The sequence below is a fragment of the Corylus avellana genome, chromosome ca8, assembly GCF_901000735.1.
Source record: "Corylus avellana chromosome ca8, CavTom2PMs-1.0".
NCBI lineage: Eukaryota > Viridiplantae > Streptophyta > Magnoliopsida > Fagales > Betulaceae > Corylus > Corylus avellana.
In genome coordinates this window covers 1,731,076-1,752,012 of record NC_081548.1, presented here as the reverse complement: position 1 = coordinate 1,752,012, position 20,937 = coordinate 1,731,076, and the positions used below count along the sequence as shown (strand labels likewise).

The following is a 20,937-nucleotide window of genomic DNA, read 5'->3' as shown; positions in this document are numbered from 1 at the left end:
TTTTATTTTTTTTATAAGAATAAGATTCAGTGCTTTCATGTTTATTATATTTGGTGGTTTTAGATAATGTGTCAACATCTTATTGTAAGCTATAAAAATGAAGTATTACAGCCTATCCTGATTGTAAGGAGTCTCAACAAAAAATGAATTGACATACAATGATTATTATGTGATTGAAAGAATACATCTAACTTCATTGTTTCCCTTAATTGTTGTCATCAAGCTAGGCTATGACCTGATTATTAGGGCCGGTCACAGATTGGGAGTGGAAGTGCATGAAAAGATATAGGGAAAATAACTCCCAAAAGCCTAACTTCCATAAGCAAGCAGCCAAGGGACATTTGCAACCTCTCATCCCTTGTAGACTTGTAGTGGCCCTTTGCAGGAACGTAAGAGCTTATGGTCCATATTAGATTTTACACATCTAATGGTGTATATATTGTTTGACTTGTTGCGTCATTTAAATTGTTTAAATGATGTGGCATCATGTACACAGTTAGATGCTGTAAAATCTAATCTGAACAAAAAAAAAAAAAGAAAAAAAAAAAAGAAAATTGTTCCTCTTAATTTCAAGTGAAAATAGAGAAAACCCAATTCTCCTTAAACCAGCCATTGAGAAGTATCCGAACCACCCTTAAAATGGACGTTGGGGTAGTCGAACTATCATTGTGGCCAAATAATTTGTTCAACCTTTTTTTTTAAAAAAAAAAAAAAATGAAAAAAAAAACAGAAAAAGAAAATACACAAAATGGGAAAGTAGATTGAGTTTTATATACTAATCAAGATCATTATAATCAATTAAGTTTATAGATAGCAAATTGGGGAAATTGCATAATCCTTTTTATTTATTGAAGATTAATGCATCACCCCTTTCCTTCGATATCCTGGCTTTCCACACTTTTCAAGAACTTCCCTTTCGCATTGATCGACAAAAGAGCTACCAAGTCCAGCAATGCAATCGCGGTAGACAACCATGTAGCAATACTCGCTCACTCTCATCACTCTGTCTCTAATGGCTTCTCCAACCTCCATGGATGCCAGCACCAAACCCATCGTGCTCATTATAAACAGCAATGCCCCAAACTTGCTTCTTGAACCCATTTTCTTGTTTTTTGTTTATTAATTACCTTAAATGATTCGAGTCTAATTATGTTTTTTTATATTGGGATAGAACAGTTGTAGTAGTGATTGTTTTTGTGGATTTATGGTGAGGAGAAAAATGCCAACATGTCACTCTCTTTTAATTAAAACTCGAGTTAAATAATAATAATAATAATAATAATAAATCACACACTTATAACAATTACCTGATAAACAAAAAACACATTCACATCTGATATCTATAAAAACATCAACGTGTATGAATCCACTTTATTAAATTGACATTTTTCTTTAAAGTATGTGATCTTTACATGCATTTTTAATATGATTAACAAAGTACGCAATTTGAATGTACATTTTAAAAATACATGTGAGAATTACGTGTTTTAAGAACATATGTCAATTTAATAGATTGGATTGAAGAAAAAAAACTTTGTCCTTAAATTATGAATTATAAAAATCCAAAAACAAAATGAAACCACTAATCGGTTATGAAAATACATCAAATGAAACCACATCAAAAAAGAAAGGAGCAACACAAAAGTGCATGTTAGAATTATATACTTTAAGAATATATGTTAGTTTGATAAATTATGTGCGAGAAATTTCTTTTAATTCAATTTGAATAAAAACTGTGCAATTTGAATTTGGATATATATATATGGCCACCAAGAAAACGGTCCAGTGGCAATCTTGTGAGTTGTGGCCCTTATAAGCACTCATTCAAACTTCTCACTTCTCATAATCCTTGGAACCTTGTTTGGATGTGGGCCATAATGCATTTTTGGTGGGTCTAAATAGCTGGATTCTTATAGGGAAGAGACAGAAGGATACAAACAGTGAGAGATTATGATGATCGGAATCTTGTTTGGCAGTAGGCCGGACTTCACTTCTAATGGGCGGTGAAAGAAAGGGGTTTACACTCGGTTGTATTTTTGTTGGTTTTGAGGGGATGTTTACATTTTTTTTTGGTAGTTTAAAGGGTATATTGACACAATTAGTTGTTTGAGGCATTGACAAGGGTGTACAACCACTTAGTTGCGATTATTTCCTCGTTACCACAACGGGCGGTAATTGGTTATTAACTGGTAGCCATTTTTCATAAATTATTTAAAAGCTCAATTTGTTTTTAAGTTTGTTTTTTATGCATACCGGTTTGGTTTTGGTTCACAACCAAGCCCACTATAGACATGTCATATATTATTATAGGCCGAGTTTGGTAAATGGCAATCAAGGTTTTTTCTTGGGAAAACTTCAGTTTGTCCCCCTGAACTTCCAGCCGATTTGACAAAACCCCCATCAACTTTCAAATCTCTCACTTTGAACTCCTGAACTTTCAATTTCTATCATTTTGGATCCCTTTGTTCGTTTTCAATGTTAAACTCAAACGGTTTGACTTTTTATGCTCATTATACCCTTACTTGAAAACTACACCGTTTTGGACCCTAAAATTATAACACTTACCTAGCCCAAAACGAAGTCATTTTGGGCATTAAAATTATTATTATTATTATTATTTTTTTAAAAAAAGAAAAAATAAAAACAAAATATTATAAAATAAAAAAAAAAAGAAAGAAAAAGAAGAAAATCGGCGGACCACTCCATTTTTGGCCAAGGTGGTGGCTCCCCCATGGCTTGTCTAGGGGTGGTCGAACCACCCCCACGGCCAAGGTGGTGGTCCGGCCACCCCTAAAAGGCCAAAAAAAAAAGATAAAAAAAGCGGATTAAGGTGTTTTTTAGGCACGACCGGACCACCCTCAAGGGCACGGGGTGGTTTGGCCACCAGATTCGGTCGATTATGGGGTGGTAGAAGACCGCCCTAGGCCTTTGGGGTGGTCAAATACCCAAAACACTGATCCCCTTTTTTTATTTTTTATTTTTATTTTTGGCCTTTTGGGGGTGGCTGGAACCATCCCATGGCCAAGGTGGTGGTTTTAGCCACCCCCTCTGTTTTTTTAATTTTTTTTTAATAGTATTATTTTTTTAATATTTTTCCTTTTTTCAATTTTTTTTTTTTAGTAAAATATATATATATATATATAATTTGTCTAGCCCAAAACGGTCGTTCTGGGCTAGGGTGGGTACTGTAGTTGTGGACAATTTTGAAATTTCATCTGGCTAATTGAGGGTATAATGGGCATAAAAAGTCAAATCGTTTGAGTTTAACGTTGAAAACTAACAGAGGGATCCAAAATGAGAGCAAATCAAAGTTCAGGGGTCCAAAGTGAGAGATTTGAAAGTTGAGGGGAGGGGGGAGTTTGTCAAATCAGTTGGAAGTTCAGAGGGGCAAACTGAAGTTTCCCTTTTTTTTTTTGTTTGTTTGACAAGGCAGTAGAGCTCAATATAAACCTTAGCAAAATGCTTTGCAAACAATTGTAGCCATTCTCATATCTATCAGACTTCTCTTCTTTGCCATCCTCAAGTTGAAGGAGATAGCTTCACCCTCTTTCCAAACACTCTACACCAAGAGAACTCTACATTATCTCAAAAAGAGGTATTCATTCAGGAAAACCCTCATTTCCCTTCCAAGTCTCTGGAGGGTCTCAACTCCCCTATAACTTAGAAGAAACAGTTAACACTGTTCTGATAACAAACTTTGTATGTTTACATATGAACTTAATGCATGTGTTTTTATTTATTTATTTTTTTATATTAAAAAAGGGAGACGGAAGGTGACCAGAGTACGAAATTGCAAACATTCCCTCAAATCAAAGTCACTCATAGGTTGATTTAGCTCCAATAAGGTATATTCATGTGGGACTTAAGCCGATTTACACCAATAGACATGAGGATTTTCATTGTAGGAGTCGAACTTAAGACTACTAAATCATCATCCTTGACGATAAATTGGTATATGTGTGCTTATATCCATAAAATGATGAGAGCGTCAATAATTTATGATGAAACAAACCATATATATAACTAATTAAATGAGAGAAAAAAACAAAGTTTTTAATGAATTTCTATTTCTCTACGGGCAGCATCCAAATTGATGCTAAATTAATTAATAAAAAAAGAAAGAAAGAAAAACATACCTGGTTGAGTTAACGAAAAATGAAAGAGAGAAAAACCCGCGAAAGAAACCAACTGAAACCAGAATCAGTTAATTAGTAAATTACCTATTTAACCCCACCACACCTCCACCCACCCATTCTTTTAAATCGAAGTCTTTGCGATATGATTCCCTCCAAGAAAACGGCTAAAACATCTTCTTCCTCTGCTTTGCCATCCACCGATCCCCCACCGTTCGATGTGTCTACTTCGACGGCCCAAGAATGCCTTATTGCCCTCTGCGGTGAGGATCACAGCACCGAAGCCATGGAGTCCATCCTTTCCCACCGCCCGGAGATTATGCTCAGCAGCCAAAGCCTCCACCACTACAAAACGGCGTTGCTCTGCGACTCTACCTCCGGCAGACTCAAATGCCTCAACGACGCCATCGAGTCCTCACGCCAAGAATGCCTTATTGCCCTCTGCGGTGAGGATCACAGCACCGAAGCCGTGGAGTTCATCCTTTCCCACCCGGAGATTATGCGCAGCAGCCAAAGCCTCCTCCACTACAAAACGGCATTGCTCTGCGACTCGACTACCGGCAGACTCAAATGCCTCAACGACGCTGTCGAGTCCTCACGCCAAGCTCTAGCGCTTTCCCCGAACTCCATCTCCTTTGCACTCTTCCACGCCGTCTTGCGCTTCCAACTCGCCCGAAACGACGCCGGTTCGTACGATGCCGTGGTCCAGGAATGCGATCACGCGTTGCTGATCCAGAACCCGACGGAGCCAGGGTACAAAGTCCCGGTCCAGGCTTCGCGGCTTGAGAAGATCAGGGAGGTTATCGTGGAGCTGGCAGAGAAATCCAAGTGCCGGATCATCGTTCTTGAAGGTGGGAACAGGAGGGACAAATGGAAACGGCTCGTAGAGGATAATTCCCTGGTGAAGGTAAAGGCCGAGTTTGAGGGTGCCCAACTGAAAAAGTGGGGGATCCCAGGGCGGAGGGCGCCTCCGGATTTTGATCTGTTGGCAAAGAAAAAGAATATCAAGAAACACAAGGAATTCGAGTCCAACGACGTCGCTACGATCAGTCGAGTCAGGGCGTTCTGGAACGACAAGATGAGTGTGAAAGAAAAGAGGAAGTTGTTGAGAATCGGGATCGAAGATCTCAAAGTGTATTTCGATAAGAATAAGTTTCGAATGGCAAAGAAGCTTTTGACGGAAGCGATTGATTACACTAAGGCAAAGAAGATTTGGAGGTTTTGGGCGTGCTCTTACTGCGAAGACAGGGTTTTGGATCCAGATATCGAGAAGCATCTTATGGGTCATATACCTACTTTATCCATATCGGATAGTTGTCAATCTCTTTTGCCGGATGGAGCTCCCGAATGGGCAATTCATATGGTCAAAAACGGCATTTGGAAGCCAGTGGAATTGATTTCCGCCTCCGCCACCACCGCCAGTACTGCAGATTGGCCTAATTATGTTGAAGACAGTGAGCGGGCAGAAATGATAAAGAGAATTCGTGCGAAACTGCAATTGTTTACGGGTAGAAAATGTCTTGTTTGTAGCACTCTGGATGCGCTGCAGAACTTGATAATCGAATTGCTGCAAAAAAACCATAATATTCCTAAATCTGTGATTATGGATCTTTGGCTTCACGAAACACCCCAATTGATATGCTCTTTGGAAGCTCCGGAGCTCAATCTTGTTCTTCAGTTGTTGGAAGGTTTGGAAAAAGCTTGCGCTTTGCATTGTCTTGGTGATATCATTTCGGAGGAAGACGTTAGAGGCAATAACTGGTTTTGGGGCAACACTCGAGAGAGTGTTTTTTTCAGCAGTGACTTATCAGCTCTCCTTTTCGATGTCCGGTTCTTGCGAGGAGAGACTGTTGAGCCGGACAATGGAATTGCAGTGTTAACTTCAATTAATGCTGAAGATTTTTGTGTTGCTGATTGTGATAGTGATGCTTTTGTTTCTTGGCTATGGACGGAAGGTCCTACAATTGGGGAGCAAATAAAGAAATGGAAAAGTCTGAGAAAAGCTAGCCAACGTCTGGGAATGAAGTTGTACAAGATCGTTGAAGTGAATCTCGTCGTTTGCGCCGAATGTGCGAAAGAAAAGGCGAGTATTTGAGATATGATACACCATTGGTGAGTGTTGATAGGTTATGTAGTGTTGATGAAAATAGGAAAAGGGGTTATGTATCCCTCTTGTTCAAACGGTGGAAAGAGCTCGAGAGTAAGAGTGAGGATGATGATGGTGCTGCTGCTGAGTTGGATATCATATGGAGTATTATGAAGGAATTAGAAGAAGTAGATTTTGAAATTCAAATGGCAATCCATAGGCAGAAAAATCGTCTGGCTCAAAAGGTAAATTCATTAATACATATGGAATCTATCTATTCTTGTTCCTTAATTATGGTCTCTCACCATGTCAAGTGTCGCAGCTTTACCAACTTGATGTTATAATCGCGGCGACTTGTGCTGCGATGGGGCAGACGGGGCTGAAAGCTAGGATGATAACTATGTTTGACTACCGGTTTGCTTTGGTGCCCCAATTGAAGTCATTCATGAAGGTTTGTACGTATTGGTGTTTTCTCGAATGTTCTTACCTTTTTATTGGCAACTTTTTTTTTTTTTTGGATATATAAATCTTTCCTTAATTTCTAGGCGCAGCTGGAGGATCTGGCCAACAAAGATGCTGCAGAAATATCTAATCCCACCAGTGTGCCTGTTGTTGGTTCAAGTGAGCAGCAGCATCCGAGTCAATCCGGATCTGCAGCCCCCTTGCCTGTCAGACGCTTTGATTTTGGACCATTTGCTCCCCCTAACTGCCTGTCATCTTTCAAAAAGTACTGAACTTGAATAACAAGACTAGCATACATACAATTCTCATTTGTTGTAAATATTGTATAAAAAAGAATTCTGGGCATACACAATTGTTATCATGAATGCGTTTTGGGGCAAGTTTTGCTTTATCCATTTGCTATGTGAACTTGATGGGATTCGGACTACATTTTTGTGCTTCGTCTGACTACATTTTTGATACATTTTGGGTTGACCCTATACACTTTAGAAGTGGATGTTGGTAGATTGACTGCGCCAAAAGTTTACGGCTTGCAATTTCTAACTAGATGCGATCAATACCATCAAAGACATATGTTTGTCTCAATCAGCGATGGAATGTTACAATATTCAGTTTGAGAATGTATAGGATTCTTCACAATTTATTGTAAATCTGCCTTTTTGTTGAAATGGAACTAGTTTTAGTATTGAGTGGGTGCCACAGATATTGCTTACATATTTATTATTGAAACAGATCAATGCTTTGGCAGTAATTTGAGCAGGATCATACTGTTTGAGGCACTTCCTCATCTGCCCTCCCTGTCAAGGAGCTACAGCCAAAACTCAGAGTCTTATGGTGAGTGAGATTGCCATGACAGAAGCTTGTAAATGTTCTGGTTATCTTGCAGAGTTAAAAAAAAAAAAAAAAAAGTCCTTCCAAATGGATTAACTGATGTTCCCAATCCCAGGAGAGAGAATGAGTTGAGCATGTCATTTTCTTCAAAATTATAATATTTTATTACTTTTTTATAATCCTCATAAAAAATTCTTGATATGCTTAAATCTGTTTTCTGCAGAGTTTTGAAGCTCTGAATCAACGAGCTATGGCTGTGGTTGTGGATCCAATTCAGAGTGTAAAAGAGAAGATGATATGATATTTGGATGCCTAGGGAAACTGAACCTATCTCTAAGAAGGACAGTTTTACTGGGGTGAAACCTAATGGTTTGAATGTAGCTAAAGTTATTACTGAGGTAGCTCAGAAGTCTTGGAGTGAAGTTAGGTATTCAAGGAGAACTCCTACTACAAAGGCTATTGCAAAAGATAGTAACAAGCATTGGACTAATTAATTCCTTTTGGTACTTATTAGCTCCAGCTGATGGAAAGTATGAATTGAGAGAAGTGAGAAGGTCAGGAGCTGCTATTACTTCTCTTCAACAAGATATTGATAAGGCTATAAATCTGGATAGCTCTACTTTTCCTACATCTTTGGATAAGGAAAAGAGTAAAATGGGAGAAGAGGAGGTGTTGATGAGAGGGTTTTCCCCTACTTTATGAATCTTCTCATTTGGAATGTGAGGGGTTTAAATCAGCGCTCTAAACAAAGGGAGGTTAAACTTCATAAGATTTGTTTAGTGTGCTTGATTGAGACTAGGGCAAACGAAACTAAAGCTGACTTTGATAAAAAAATGCAATTGTTCCAGATTGGGGCCTTGTTGTTAACTATGAGAAGCATGTCATGGACATAATTTGGATTTGTTGGAATAAATCTGAGTTTGATGTTATTGTCCTTGATTCGTGTCGTAATTCTAGGCACTCTCTAATAGGATTGGTTCACTCACAAAAAAACATGGGTTCAAAGCCATTCTACATACTCTCTAAGCCAAAACTCGACTTTTATATGTATATATATATATATATATATATATATATATGATATGATATGATAATTAACTTAACCACAAACTTATAACAAGTATTGTTTTCTTGAAAGTTTTGCGTGTAAATTTCATATATACATACAACTTTAAGAGGGAGTTAGGAAACATAATTAGTTTTAAGCGAAAATAATATTTCTCAGACCATGTATATTGCCATCATCATCATACCACAGTCAATGAATATTTTAAATATGAAGACAATGATGAGAAAGAAAAACAAATATTTCATTTTTCAAAGTTAGCGCCGAGATATATATCTTTAACATTGATAAGATCAAAGAATTAAGTGTTTTTGTATAAACTATCTTTGTCAGCAAATATTAATAAAAAATGGTCATTTGTTCTCTCTTAAACTCATCTCATGCTTCATCAACAGTAATACAAAATTTTGAATCACCAATTTCTTCATGAATTGCAGTTAGTACCATCATATATTGCACATGTAAAATCTATTTTATGTTCATGAGATGAAGTATATTTAGCATTTTGTGAAGCATCTTCTAAGACAATTTCAACTACTTTCTTGTTGTACATGGATATAAGTTTTATCAACCGAAAGAAATTATCACGCTTTTTTAATCGGGACGGATCCCTAAGAGTACATCCTTGTGATGTTAAATACCGAATCCAATCGATTGAATTCTTCAATCACAATCGAAGAATATATAAAACATCAAGCTTGCTTTTTAAGGCATATATATGTATGGCAACGGCAGAGCAGAGAGATGAGATCAGTAGGGAATGAGCTTCCAAAGCTGGTGATCATCCAAATTCTTATAGCTCTGAAACTGCCACCTAACTCCTTGCTCTCCGTCCACAGGATGGGCTCCTCAAGTCCATAGTATTTATTCCTACTAATACTTATTAAAAAATGATTTTTAAATATATAATAGGGATCAGATTAAAATGATTTTACTTGCTAAAATCTCATCAACATATATAATTTTCTTTAGCTCTTTATTAATCTAGCATTTTACAACTTGCAACAAAGAAAAAAAAAACATCATATTGACCCCCCTTCATGCCAGCACTTAATTTAAGTGGACAGAATTTTCTTTCAAATTGAGTTGGAGAAATTTTTTCAATTTAGTTTATTAAATTTGAATATGTCTTTAGAGCATGTGATCCTTACATGCAATTCTTATAATGAATGTGAGAAATATACCTTCTTTTTCCGAATAATTTGGACATTGCAAATTGAGTGTTAGTTTGACCCTTGGGGGAGGTAATATTTGTACTTTTCCCGAATAACTCGGACATAAATTTCCTACAATCAGGTTTGTATCCTACAAAAAAAGCATTTAAAAGCGACATGTGTCATTTAAGCTTATAAAAAAATATATGTGAGAAGCACATGCTACTAAAAAAATGAGAATTGCATTTTTTTTTTTTTTTAATTTAAAAACTCTTGCTACGTCAGTTTGAGCATTTTTCTAGATTCATTTTGTTTGGCTCCCTAACATTTTTCTAAAAAAATACATTTTTTTCACATGCTAAGAACACATGTCACTTTTGAAAGCGGCTTTTTAGAAAATTTATGTCTAAGTTGAAAAGTGTTAAATCACCACTTTTTCAAAAAACTTGGTTAACTTAAGAAGAAATGATGAATTTTTTCATTCAATTAATATTGTAACACTCTCTTTCACTTATAGCTAAGCTAGGTTTAAACATTGCCTCAATATGTGAAATATTCATGTGAAATGTAAGGTAAGTTATAAAAAGAAGGCTAAACTCCTAGAAAATAATAAATTTAATAGCTTAATTAAAAAAAGTAAAATTTAGAATTGCGAAACGAAATAAGCAACAAAAATCAAAATAACAAGCTACAATTTAATACTTACTAGTTAGAAATTGATCCTAGTGATATAATAGTAGGGACTCTTTAAGTGTAATGGGCGTATCAGGTTAGTGGGCCAAAGCCCTTTGGTGAGTAAGGCCCAAATAGTTAGGCTTGAGTTTAGGGCTAACTCTATATAAGATTCATAGAATTGTTTAAGGCATGAAAATGATTATTCAGTAAAAAGTTTCTTAGAGATTAACTTTTCTCAAATCAGCCTTGGAGATTCTTGGGCTTCTCGAAGTGCCCATTCCTAATTACCATCCAATCTTTCATATTCAATCATTCTAACCATTCAATTAATATCTCAAATTACATATAGGAAATAGAAAATATGTTACACATATTTGAGTTTAGAGTATAAACGAAACATAGAAACGCCAACACCTTCAATGTAAAAATCTGTCATGATCAGCCCAAAAGTTGAAGTAATTGAATGGTTTGGGACCAAAGCTTACCACTTTAACTCTATCCAACTTCCCTCCTATTATTCCAACTGAATTTGGTTTCAATGAAATCAATTATTTTCAAGTTGTTGAGAGTATTTGGTTTCAATTGCTACTGGGTACTGATATAGTTTGTGAATTTTGGATCAAATTTCGGTTACAAATAGTGTGTAGAGTAGTAGTATATGGTTGAATTCTTGTTTCTCATCATTATCCGTTTCCAATTTCTAAGGATTTACATCATCAGCAGTTATTCTGTATTTCAACATCTTGTTTTTCAGAGTGTCAATCGAGTGAAAATGAATAATCTTTTAAACTAAAAAATATGATTTTTTTTTTTTGGTATCATCTATAGTTTTAAAAACTTGAATCCACCTATATGTACGAGTGTAAAAAGATAAAGTCCCACATTGAAAAGATGCAAGAAGTATGAGTGGTTAATATAATATTGTTGAATTCAAACTATATGTTTAAGCTTTTGGATTATGTAGTGTCTCAACGTGCTATATTATGCACTCACTAAAAAAAAAAAAAAAAAGAGCCACCCCTAAATGGTTTGTTTATTAGGTAGTTTGAAAAACAATTGTCAATTTGCTCGATCCCTAAGTCCTCTCAATTTATATCACCTTTGGGCTAGTCAGGTCTAGTCCATTAAAATAAGTCATGTCTTTTTAAGTTAAAAGTCCGGTATATATTGTCAGTGATGAGCTTTTTAGATGGAATCAAACTCGGGGGAATCGTTTTGATGAAGCAAGAGAGTGTGAATATTGCCACCAAAACTGGTTATAGTGGCCCATAGTGTGATGTTTTTGGTCCTGAGCTCGACCTGGGGTTGTTGTCATTCGTGATAATTTTTTTTTTTTTTTTTCATTTAATTAATACTTTAGTACTTCTTATAAAGTATGAGCTCAAATTCCGCCTCAATAAATGAGACCAATATGTAAAATATTGATTTGGAATGTGAGGTGAATTAAAAAAAAAAAAAAAAAAAAAAGTTACACTAATTTAATATCTTAACAAAATTAAAATTTAGTATTGGGAAAAGAAATCAGCATCAAAATTAGAATATACTTTCTCCTCCTCACAAGATATGTTTACCTAGCTTACAAGTTAGAAGTTTGAATTTATCACTAACTTCATATACAAGTTATTTCTTTCTTTTTCTTTTTCTTCTTCAACTTGGCAAAGAAAAATTTAGAACCATGAAAAGAAAGAAGTAAGTAATCAAAATTAGAATATTCTTTCATCTCCTTACAAGATATGTTTAGGTAGCTTAGAAGTTAGAAGTAAGAATATAGGTAGCTTAGAAGGAGAAACGTAAAAGATCATGTATGAAAGTGAAGATGCCCCATTATTTCGACACCCAACGAACCTTCCTCTTGCAGCTTTATTTTATGTCGGCCTTGGCGGCACATGGATATTTTTGGTAGCTTAAGGGGGACATTGACACAATTAGTAGTTTGGAGAGAACATAAATAATTTGACAGTTATATATGAAAATATTAAAAGATGAAGAAAAATACTATTGTGTTCAAATGCGCAAGAACGATATTTCACATGATTAAAGTGATAATTAGGTAAAGCTATCATATTAAAGACCCTTTTCACAGCCTGGAAACAAGCAAATGTGAATGTTGCTCGGTTGCAGCGGCCTATAGTGTGACATTTTTGGTCGTGATCGAGGTAGGAGTCCAATTATCTTAATATTTCAGTTGAGTCCATGTATTATTCAAGTTGTAAAATGCCAATAAAAAGAAAACCTGTCAAATTGCACGAAAAGTTATTAATGTGTAGAAGGATTTTATTGTTTCTCAAAGTTGCCACTTATTCAAAAACCTTAAATTTGAAAAACAAAATGATAAATTTTTTTATTTAATCTATACTTTCACATTCTTAAGTGTGGACTCCAACTCCACCTCAATTAATGAGGTCTAATATGTGAAATATTCATTTGAAATATGAAGTGAAATATAAAAACAGGGTTTAATTAATTGAAAATGATGAATTTAATATCTTAATTAACAAAAGAAACTTTTAGAATTGTGAAAAAAATAAGTAATTAAAATTAGAATATAGTTTCACCTCCTCACAAGTTAGAAGTTCAAATTTATTACTTACTTCATATACAAGTTTGTTTTTTTTTGGTTTTTTCTTCACATGGGAAGTTACTTGGCACAAAGGATTGGAATTTGGGCATTGCAAATCTTTTGCTTTTAAATCAAAAGAGGTGGCATAATATATACCTTTTTTTTTTTTTTTTTTTTTTATGAAAAGACATAATATATACCTTAGCACAAAGGATTGGACTTTGTTTGGGTCATATTCATATTATACCAAGCTAGCTTTAAATGATTCCTTTCCTTGGAAAAAATTTCAAGCAAGAGAATGGTCGTTGATTTTTGTGAGGACCAAGTTTTTTATCAAATTGGGTTTGAAGGAACGAGTTTATTAAACTAACATTTGTCCTTCGAACATATGCTTATTTAAATCAAGTAAACAACAAAGATTAATTTTTCATTTTTTCAAAAAAAAAAAAAAAAAAAAACTAATAGCTGTATGCCTCGGTTCAGTGAATAGTAATAATGACTTTTTTTTTTTTGAAATCAACAATATTGACATTATTTTGGTAATACTTTAAGAGGAATATGACAAAATTAATCAATACTTTAACACCAATTAACTCGGTATTTCAGTTGAGTACATGTGTTTGTCAAGTTGCAGAATATCAATGAAAGGCAATATAATCTGTCAAATTGCAACAAAAGTTGTTGCGAAGAGGAATGGTCCCTCGAAGTAGCCAGTTTTATTGCTTATTTATATATATGTAGTAATTGATGTCAAATTCAGTTCAAGAAACCCATAAAAAGAATGTCATCGATCGTCCCATTTCAAGCCATCCAATAACATGATATTATTTTTACTGTAAGAAAAGAAGAAGAAGAAGAAGCTATTAATTAAATGTTTAATACATTAATCTGTTGAAATATCAGTAAGAAATATAGTACAGAATAATATTAATTTGTATGAAACTAATTTGATAGTTATCCATATATCTGGCAAACTTTAAAGGCGTATTCTTTCCCTCAGAATATACAAACGTCATTGTATATATATATCACACAAAATAAAAATAAAACCGAGAAATTAAAAATAGAAGTTGAAGAAAATAAAAAATAAAAAATAAAACTTGAAAGGTGTTAAATTACCAATTATTCAAAAAATTGAAGCTAAAAGAAAATAATGATTTTTTTAATTTTATTTAGTTAATACTTTAACTCTCTTTCATTTGAAATGTGAGGTAAAATATTACAGGAAAAAAAAAATATTGTGAATTTAATAAGCAATCAAAATATTGTGAATTTAAATCCTAATGGAGGAGTGTTAAAATTCTCAAAATACCCCTCCCTTTTTTTCAGAAATTAAAAAAAAAAAAAAAAAACACATGCCCGAATCTTTGAAAAAAATATCTAATATTTTTTTTGTCTAAAAAAAAAAAAACACATAGGTAAACCGGAAAGAAAGTACTTAAACTAGTTTGCACAATATAATGGATTTGAGTGGGCCATGCAAATGTTCCGCTTTGTTCACCTGGAATGGAATTGGGGGCAATGCAATTAAATCTATTCTTTGCGTTAATTGTAGGCAAGTGAACGCCAAAGCTTATTATTCCAATTAAAGTAGAAACAAATAAATAAATATTGAATATTGGAGCAATTCAATTCCCTCGGCCCTCCACTACTACTACAACACCACCAAACCAAACCAAACCAAACCAAACCAAACAGCAGCCTTTCCAATTCCAACAAATAATACTAATAACCACTTCCATCTTCAAATCTATACTACTACCTCCTCCTACTACTACTACTCGGATCCTCATTATTATTTCCTAATTTCACTCGATCATCCATATATATATATATATATATATATATGGAGACGAACAGCATGAGCATCGTCGAAGAGTTTCTAGGGCGGAGATATTATAGGGATGCAGAGCTGTGGGCAACATGGGTGGATGAAGATGATGATGAGATAGTTGTTTGTAGGACGTGCCGGAAACCGATATTGGGTGCCACTTTTAAATACACGGGTAGAGACGAGATGTACTTTCACATATCATGCCTCAATAATGTACCCACAAATCACAAAGCCCTTTTGTTACACTTCGGCTACCCGGGGCATGGTCTCTTCATCTTCACAGAAGAAGTGAAAAATGATGGCAAGGAGGACGTTAACCTTGTTTGCTTCGGCTGTGAGAAGCCAGTATCTGGTGCCGGATACAAATGCTCCACCTCCGATTGCAATTTACTCCTCCATAAATCATGCTTTGAGCTGCCTCCCCAAATACAACAATTCCCCTTCCACCACCCAAGCCACACCCTTTCTCTTGTCAAGCCACAGGAAAAACTTTGTAATGCTTGCGGTAAAAACTGCAATGCATACCCCTTTTACCGATGCAGTGAGTGCGATTTCAATCTTGATTTCACATGTGCTACCCGCTCACAAATTAATTATACTGATTGCCAACACACATTCATCTCCTTATTTCAGCAAATCCAATTTACTTGTCATGCTTGTGGAGAGGAAGGCAAAGAGTTCGCCTCACAATGTAGCATTTGTCAACTCTTGATCCATAGCAAATGTACTGGATTTTCACGCATTATTCAAATTACAAGCCATGATCACTCCCTTACTCTCACATATTCTCTTCATCAAGTCAAAGAGCACAACCGTCTTTTTTGTAAACTCTGCTATCAAAAGGTGAAGGCTGAATATGCAACTTATTATTGTCAGGAATGCAATTATGTGGTCCACTTGGCTTGTGCATTTAAATATAAAAAAGCTGTACATTTTACGTGGCTGCCTGAAGAATCTGTTGATTTAGCAACTACTGTTAAGGAGGTTGAAGGGGTTCAGGAGATGCGACATTTTAGGCATCAACATGATTTAATTCTTAGCAACGAGGAGCTCACAAAGGATGAGCTATGTGATGGTTGTATGAAATTAATCTCCACCCCATTTTACAGTTGTACACAATGCAATTTCTTTCTCCACGGTAGATGTGCTCAACTACCAAGAAAAAAGCGACACCTACTTCACCAACACCAGCTCACCCTCTCACAAGGACCCTTCTTTTGTAAATTGTTCTGTTGTGATGCTTGTGAACGTCTCAATGGTGGATTCACCTATAGATGTGACGCGTGTCATTTCGACCTTGACCTTCAATGTTGTTCAATTCCGGAAACTCTGAGACACAAAGGTCACGAACACTCCCTCTTCCTTGCTATTAATTCTAATAGAAGATGTCATGTTTGTAATTTCACTTCTAACGAGAAACCCGGCATATTTGTATGCACTGACTGTGATTTTGCCTTGGGTTTCGAATGTGCAACTCTTCCGCTCGAAGCTAGACACAAAGATGACGATCATCTCCTCAAGCTCACCTACAGTGCTGAAGCTCATTGTAAAGAATACTATTGTTTAATTTGCGAAAAAGAAAGAGATCCCAAACAATGGTTCTACTATTGTGCTGAATGCGACTTCCCTGCTCATTCCCAATGCGTTTTAGGAAAATATCCATACATTAAGTTTGGAAGTATTTTCACATTCAAAGATGATCACGAGCACCCTTTCAATTTTGTCCCAAAGATTGAGTCCTCTTTTCTATGTAACAGATGTGAGAAGACGACTTTTGATGGCATTGGCGTAAAAGCCACTGGATACGAATTAAATTGGAACTTCTGTCATCTGTGTCTCGTAAAAATAGTTTAAGTAGATCCGGTGATAGTTGAGAAAGTCACCTAGAGGATTTGTTATATGAAAAAAAGAATTTGGTCAATAAATTGCCAATTTGTATTGTATATTGTGTTTATGCATACCGAGTTTGTTAATGCATGATATTAATGGGAAGGTTGTTTCTCTTGATCATCAGTGTACGTACGTAGCTTCAAAATAGTACTTGTCACAGGTCAATGACCATTTACACCTTTGAATACTTGTTTAAGCTAAAGTTTTTCTTCTTCTTCTTCTTTTTTTAATATATATATAAAATTTAAACCCGTCTCTATTTGATTATCATGTGATTCAAAAAGTAAAAGATTGGACTCTTAGATATGGAGCCAAAAATGTCCTTAATTTGTATTATAAAAGATTGGGATTCCTTATTATTATTCAACAATCATTACAAATATTGTTAACAAAAAAAAACAAAACAAAACCAACCGTTTGCTAGAAACACATACACATGTCCAACAATAGCAACATGCTACAGCCACGTACACAGCTATGTGTCCAAGAACTTGATCGTGAGTTGTTGTCGTTCCTCGTCCAATGTATTCGGCATTTCAGTTGAGTCCATGTATTATCCAAGTTGCAGAATATCAATGGAAAGGCAATTCATTTGTCAAATTGCATCAAAAGTTGTTGGGCTTACATTAATTTGTCAAATTTAGCAACTCGGGGGATTAACATTGTGATGAAGCAAGAGAGTGTAAATATTGCCAACAAAACTGGTTATAACGGCCCATAGTGTGATTTTTTGGTTCCTAACTCGACCGTGGGTTGTTGTCATTCATGGTAATTTTTTTTTCATTTAATTAATACTAGTACTTCCCATATAGTGTGGGCTCAAACTCCACCTCAATGAATGAGACTAATATGTAACATATTGATTTGAAATGTGAGGTGAATTAAAAAAAAAAAAAAAGAAGAGAAAATGTTATACTAATTTAATATCTTAACAAAGTAAAATTTAGCATTGTGAAAAGAAATCAGCAATCAAAATTAAAATATATTTTCACCTCCTCAATGAATATGTTTACGTAGCTTACAAGTTAGAAGTTAGAATTTATTACTAACTTTATATGCAAGTTATTTCTTTCTTTTTCTTTTTCTTCTTCAACTCGACAAAGAAAAATTTAGAACCATGAAAAGAAAGAAGTAATTAATCAAAATTAGAATATTCCATTACCTCCTCACAAGATATGTTTACTTAGCTTACAAGTTAGAAGTGATAATTTATTACTAACTTCATATATAAGTTATTTCTTTCTTTTTCTTTTTTCAACTCGACAAAAAAAGTTTAGAACTATGAAAAGAAAGAAGTAATGAATCAAAATTAGAATGCTCTAAAAAAGTGAGGCCGTTAGGAATGCTGTATAATCAAAAGTACATTATTTGCAGTCTCACCAAAATCACTTTTTGGTTATTTTGGTGAGGCAATTTAGTGAAAATGCTTAAAAAGTTTCATTTTTAGCCTCACCACTTTGATGGAAAAAAAAAAAAAAAATTAGTGAGTAAACAGTACTCAATATTAAACTCACTATTAATATTGAGTACTATTCACTCACTAATTGAATAAAAAAATAGTTTGTCTCTCCCCCTTTTTCTTTTTGGTTTTTCTCTCCTCCTTTAACAGTGAAAGAAAGAATAAACAAAAATTTGAAAAAGAATATTTAAATAGAATAGTGAAAGTGAATTGTTAAAATAGTGAGGCTATTGAGAATGCTATAAAAAAGTGAGAAGTTAAAATAAAAAAAAAAAAATGTACTTTTGATTATTTTGGTGAGTAAAATTTGATGAAATTGTTAATAATGCTTACAAAACATGTTTTTGTAGCTTACAAGTTCAAAGTTAGAATTTAATTATTGCTTACTGCATCTCCAAATTATTTCTTTTTCTTTTTTCTTTTCTTGAGTGGGCTATGCAACTCTTTTTTTTTTTTTTTTCACATGATGTTACTTATCACAAAGAATTGGAATTTGGGCATTTCAAATATTTTGCTTTTAAGTCAAAAGAGGTGGTAGGATATTATACCTTACCACCTACCTCCTTTTTTTTTTTTTCTCAAATTGGGTTGAAGAAATGAGTTTGTTAAATTAATATTTGTCCTTTGAACGTGTGTGCGTATATATATATTAGGGTATCCTAGTTTCACCTATGGTCCGAAAGAGTACCTTGGGCTTCCCACACCTAAGATGTGGGCTACCAAGCATAGAGACCTCATATAGGATCCACTAGACTAATCCCCTAGCTTAATACCTCCTCAACTAGAGATATTAAGCATTGAGAGATGGGCTTTGCCCAAGTGGAGTGGCCCCAAAGGAAAGGTAGCACTCAAAGGGATTAGTACTTAAGACCTTGGGATCCTCAAGGAGTAACTCAATCGGCTGTGGATCACGCCTAATGAAGTGGAGTTCACTAGTTCGAATCCTCTCTCTCCCTTCCCTTGTATGGACAATGAAGTGGAGTTCACTAGTTCGAATCCTCTCTCCCTCTTCCCTTGTGTGAACATGTCAAAACAAAAAAAAACAAAAAAAACAAAAAAAACTTGAGACCTTGAGAGCACACCCCAAAAATTATATTTCTCACATGCATTTTAAGAATTATATTAATTCTAAATATGCACTTGAGAATCACATTCTATAAAATATAACTACATTTATAGCTGCTCATCGTTTTATTTTATATATCTACATTCATCTTCACATAAGTCAAATTATATCATCTTTTTTCACATAACCTACTTGAAAAATATATCTTATGTACAGAACTTGCAATTCATAGGCTATGTTGGAACCTATATGGATAAGATCATAATTTCAAGTGAAATAGAGAGTCAAAATGAAGAGGATCCATTTTATGGTTTTAATTAAATTTCACATATTTAATAGTGTATATGTACACCATATATTAAAATAAAAAATCATAAATACAAAAACTACACTTTGATGTATATAATCGTTTCTTTCGTATACCTTTGTCTTTTTACTGAGAGCATAAAATTCACATTGCTAAAAATATTTCTTTGTATAAACCGTTCTTTCATATACAGTATTTTTTCATAACATTTCTTTCCTAAATACTTTATTTCATGGAAAACATTTGTTAATCAGCTACAACTAGCAGGCGCAAGCCCAACCCTCCCTCCGGCAACATCGTACACCAAAATAAAAGTATAACTTACTTAAAATATGTTACGTTAGTCGGTATGATATGAATGTAATAAATAGGTATGAAGAGTAGTATTGCTCATCACGTAACCGTCCATGTTTATAAATTGACATGCCAGTTATATAGTCAACAACTGAAATTTGAATTATTACGTGCCAGTTTCTTTCAAGTTTGTTTTTTTAACACATGGTTTGATTAGTTTGGGCCCCCGACCAAGCCCACTAGACATGTCATATATTTTTATAGGCCGACTTTGGTAAATGACAGTCAAGGTTTTATTTTTACTTTTATTTTCCTTTTTCTTTCTGTTTGATAAGGCAATAGAGCTCAATATAAACTTTAGCAAAATGCTTTGCAAACAGAAAACTTGTACTAAAGTTAATATAAACTGAAGATCTCCCCCTCCCCTGCTGTGCCGCGCCGCCTCTTGTGCTCTGCTCATAATTCAAAGGGTGGCACATTTAAATTTAAATTTATTAAATGGATATAAAAATATAAGCTTCCATCATTTAAATTTATATATATTTTTTAAAAAATTTAAATTTAAACTGGGGAAGTTTTGGTAATAAATTTAATTTCTAGGCGCAGCTGGAGTATCTGGCCAACAAAGATGCTGATTTTGTGCCTGTTGTCTCCCCTGATGGGAATGAAGATTTTGGTTCAAGTGAGCAGCAGCATCCCACCAGTGTGCCTCTTGTCTCCTCTGAACCCAATGAAGATGTTGGTTCAAGTGAGCAGCAGCATCCGAGTCAATCCGGACCTGCAGCCCCCTTCCCTATCAGACGCATAGATTTTGGACCATTTGCTCCTTCAGCTTTCAAAAAGTAGTGAACTTGAATAACAAGACTAGCATACATACAATTCTCATTTGTTGTAAATATTGAATAAAAAGGAATTCTGGGCATACACAATTGTTATCATGAATGCGCTTTGGGGCTAGTTTTGCTTTATCCATTTGCTATGTGAACTTGATGGGATTCAGACTACGTTTTGTGCTTCGTCTGACTTATATGTTGTTATTGATTGAGAAAGAAGATAACAACTATACGGGCTCCAAATCATGACTTATATGTTGTTATTGATTTTTAGGAGATTGTACCTG

General features: G+C 34.7%; 1 protein-coding gene across 1 annotated transcript; it reads left to right on the top strand.

Moving 5' to 3' along the window:
* Positions 1-4,278: 4,278 nt before the first annotated feature.
* Positions 4,279-8,214, top strand: LOC132189511 (uncharacterized). Its single transcript, XM_059604253.1, has 6 exons — positions 4,279-6,161; positions 6,260-6,464; positions 6,542-6,670; positions 6,765-6,946; positions 7,430-7,515; positions 8,027-8,214. Exons 1-6 carry the CDS (start codon positions 4,279-4,281, stop codon positions 8,212-8,214), a joined length of 2,673 nt encoding a protein of 890 aa, XP_059460236.1.
* The last annotated feature ends 12,723 nt before the right edge of the window (positions 8,215-20,937 follow it).

Bases quoted from the DNA above. Each gene is read 5' to 3' on its own strand.
- LOC132189511 (XM_059604253.1), top strand. From the start codon at position 4,279: ATGATTCCCTCCAAGAAAACGGCTAAAACATCTTCTTCCTCTGCTTTG. The intron at 6,671-6,764 runs GTTTGTACGTAT...CTTAATTTCTAG, and splicing joins AATTGAAGTCATTCATGAAG to GCGCAGCTGGAGGATCTGGC. The intron at 7,516-8,026 runs GTGAGTGAGATT...GGTACTTATTAG, and splicing joins CCAAAACTCAGAGTCTTATG to CTCCAGCTGATGGAAAGTAT.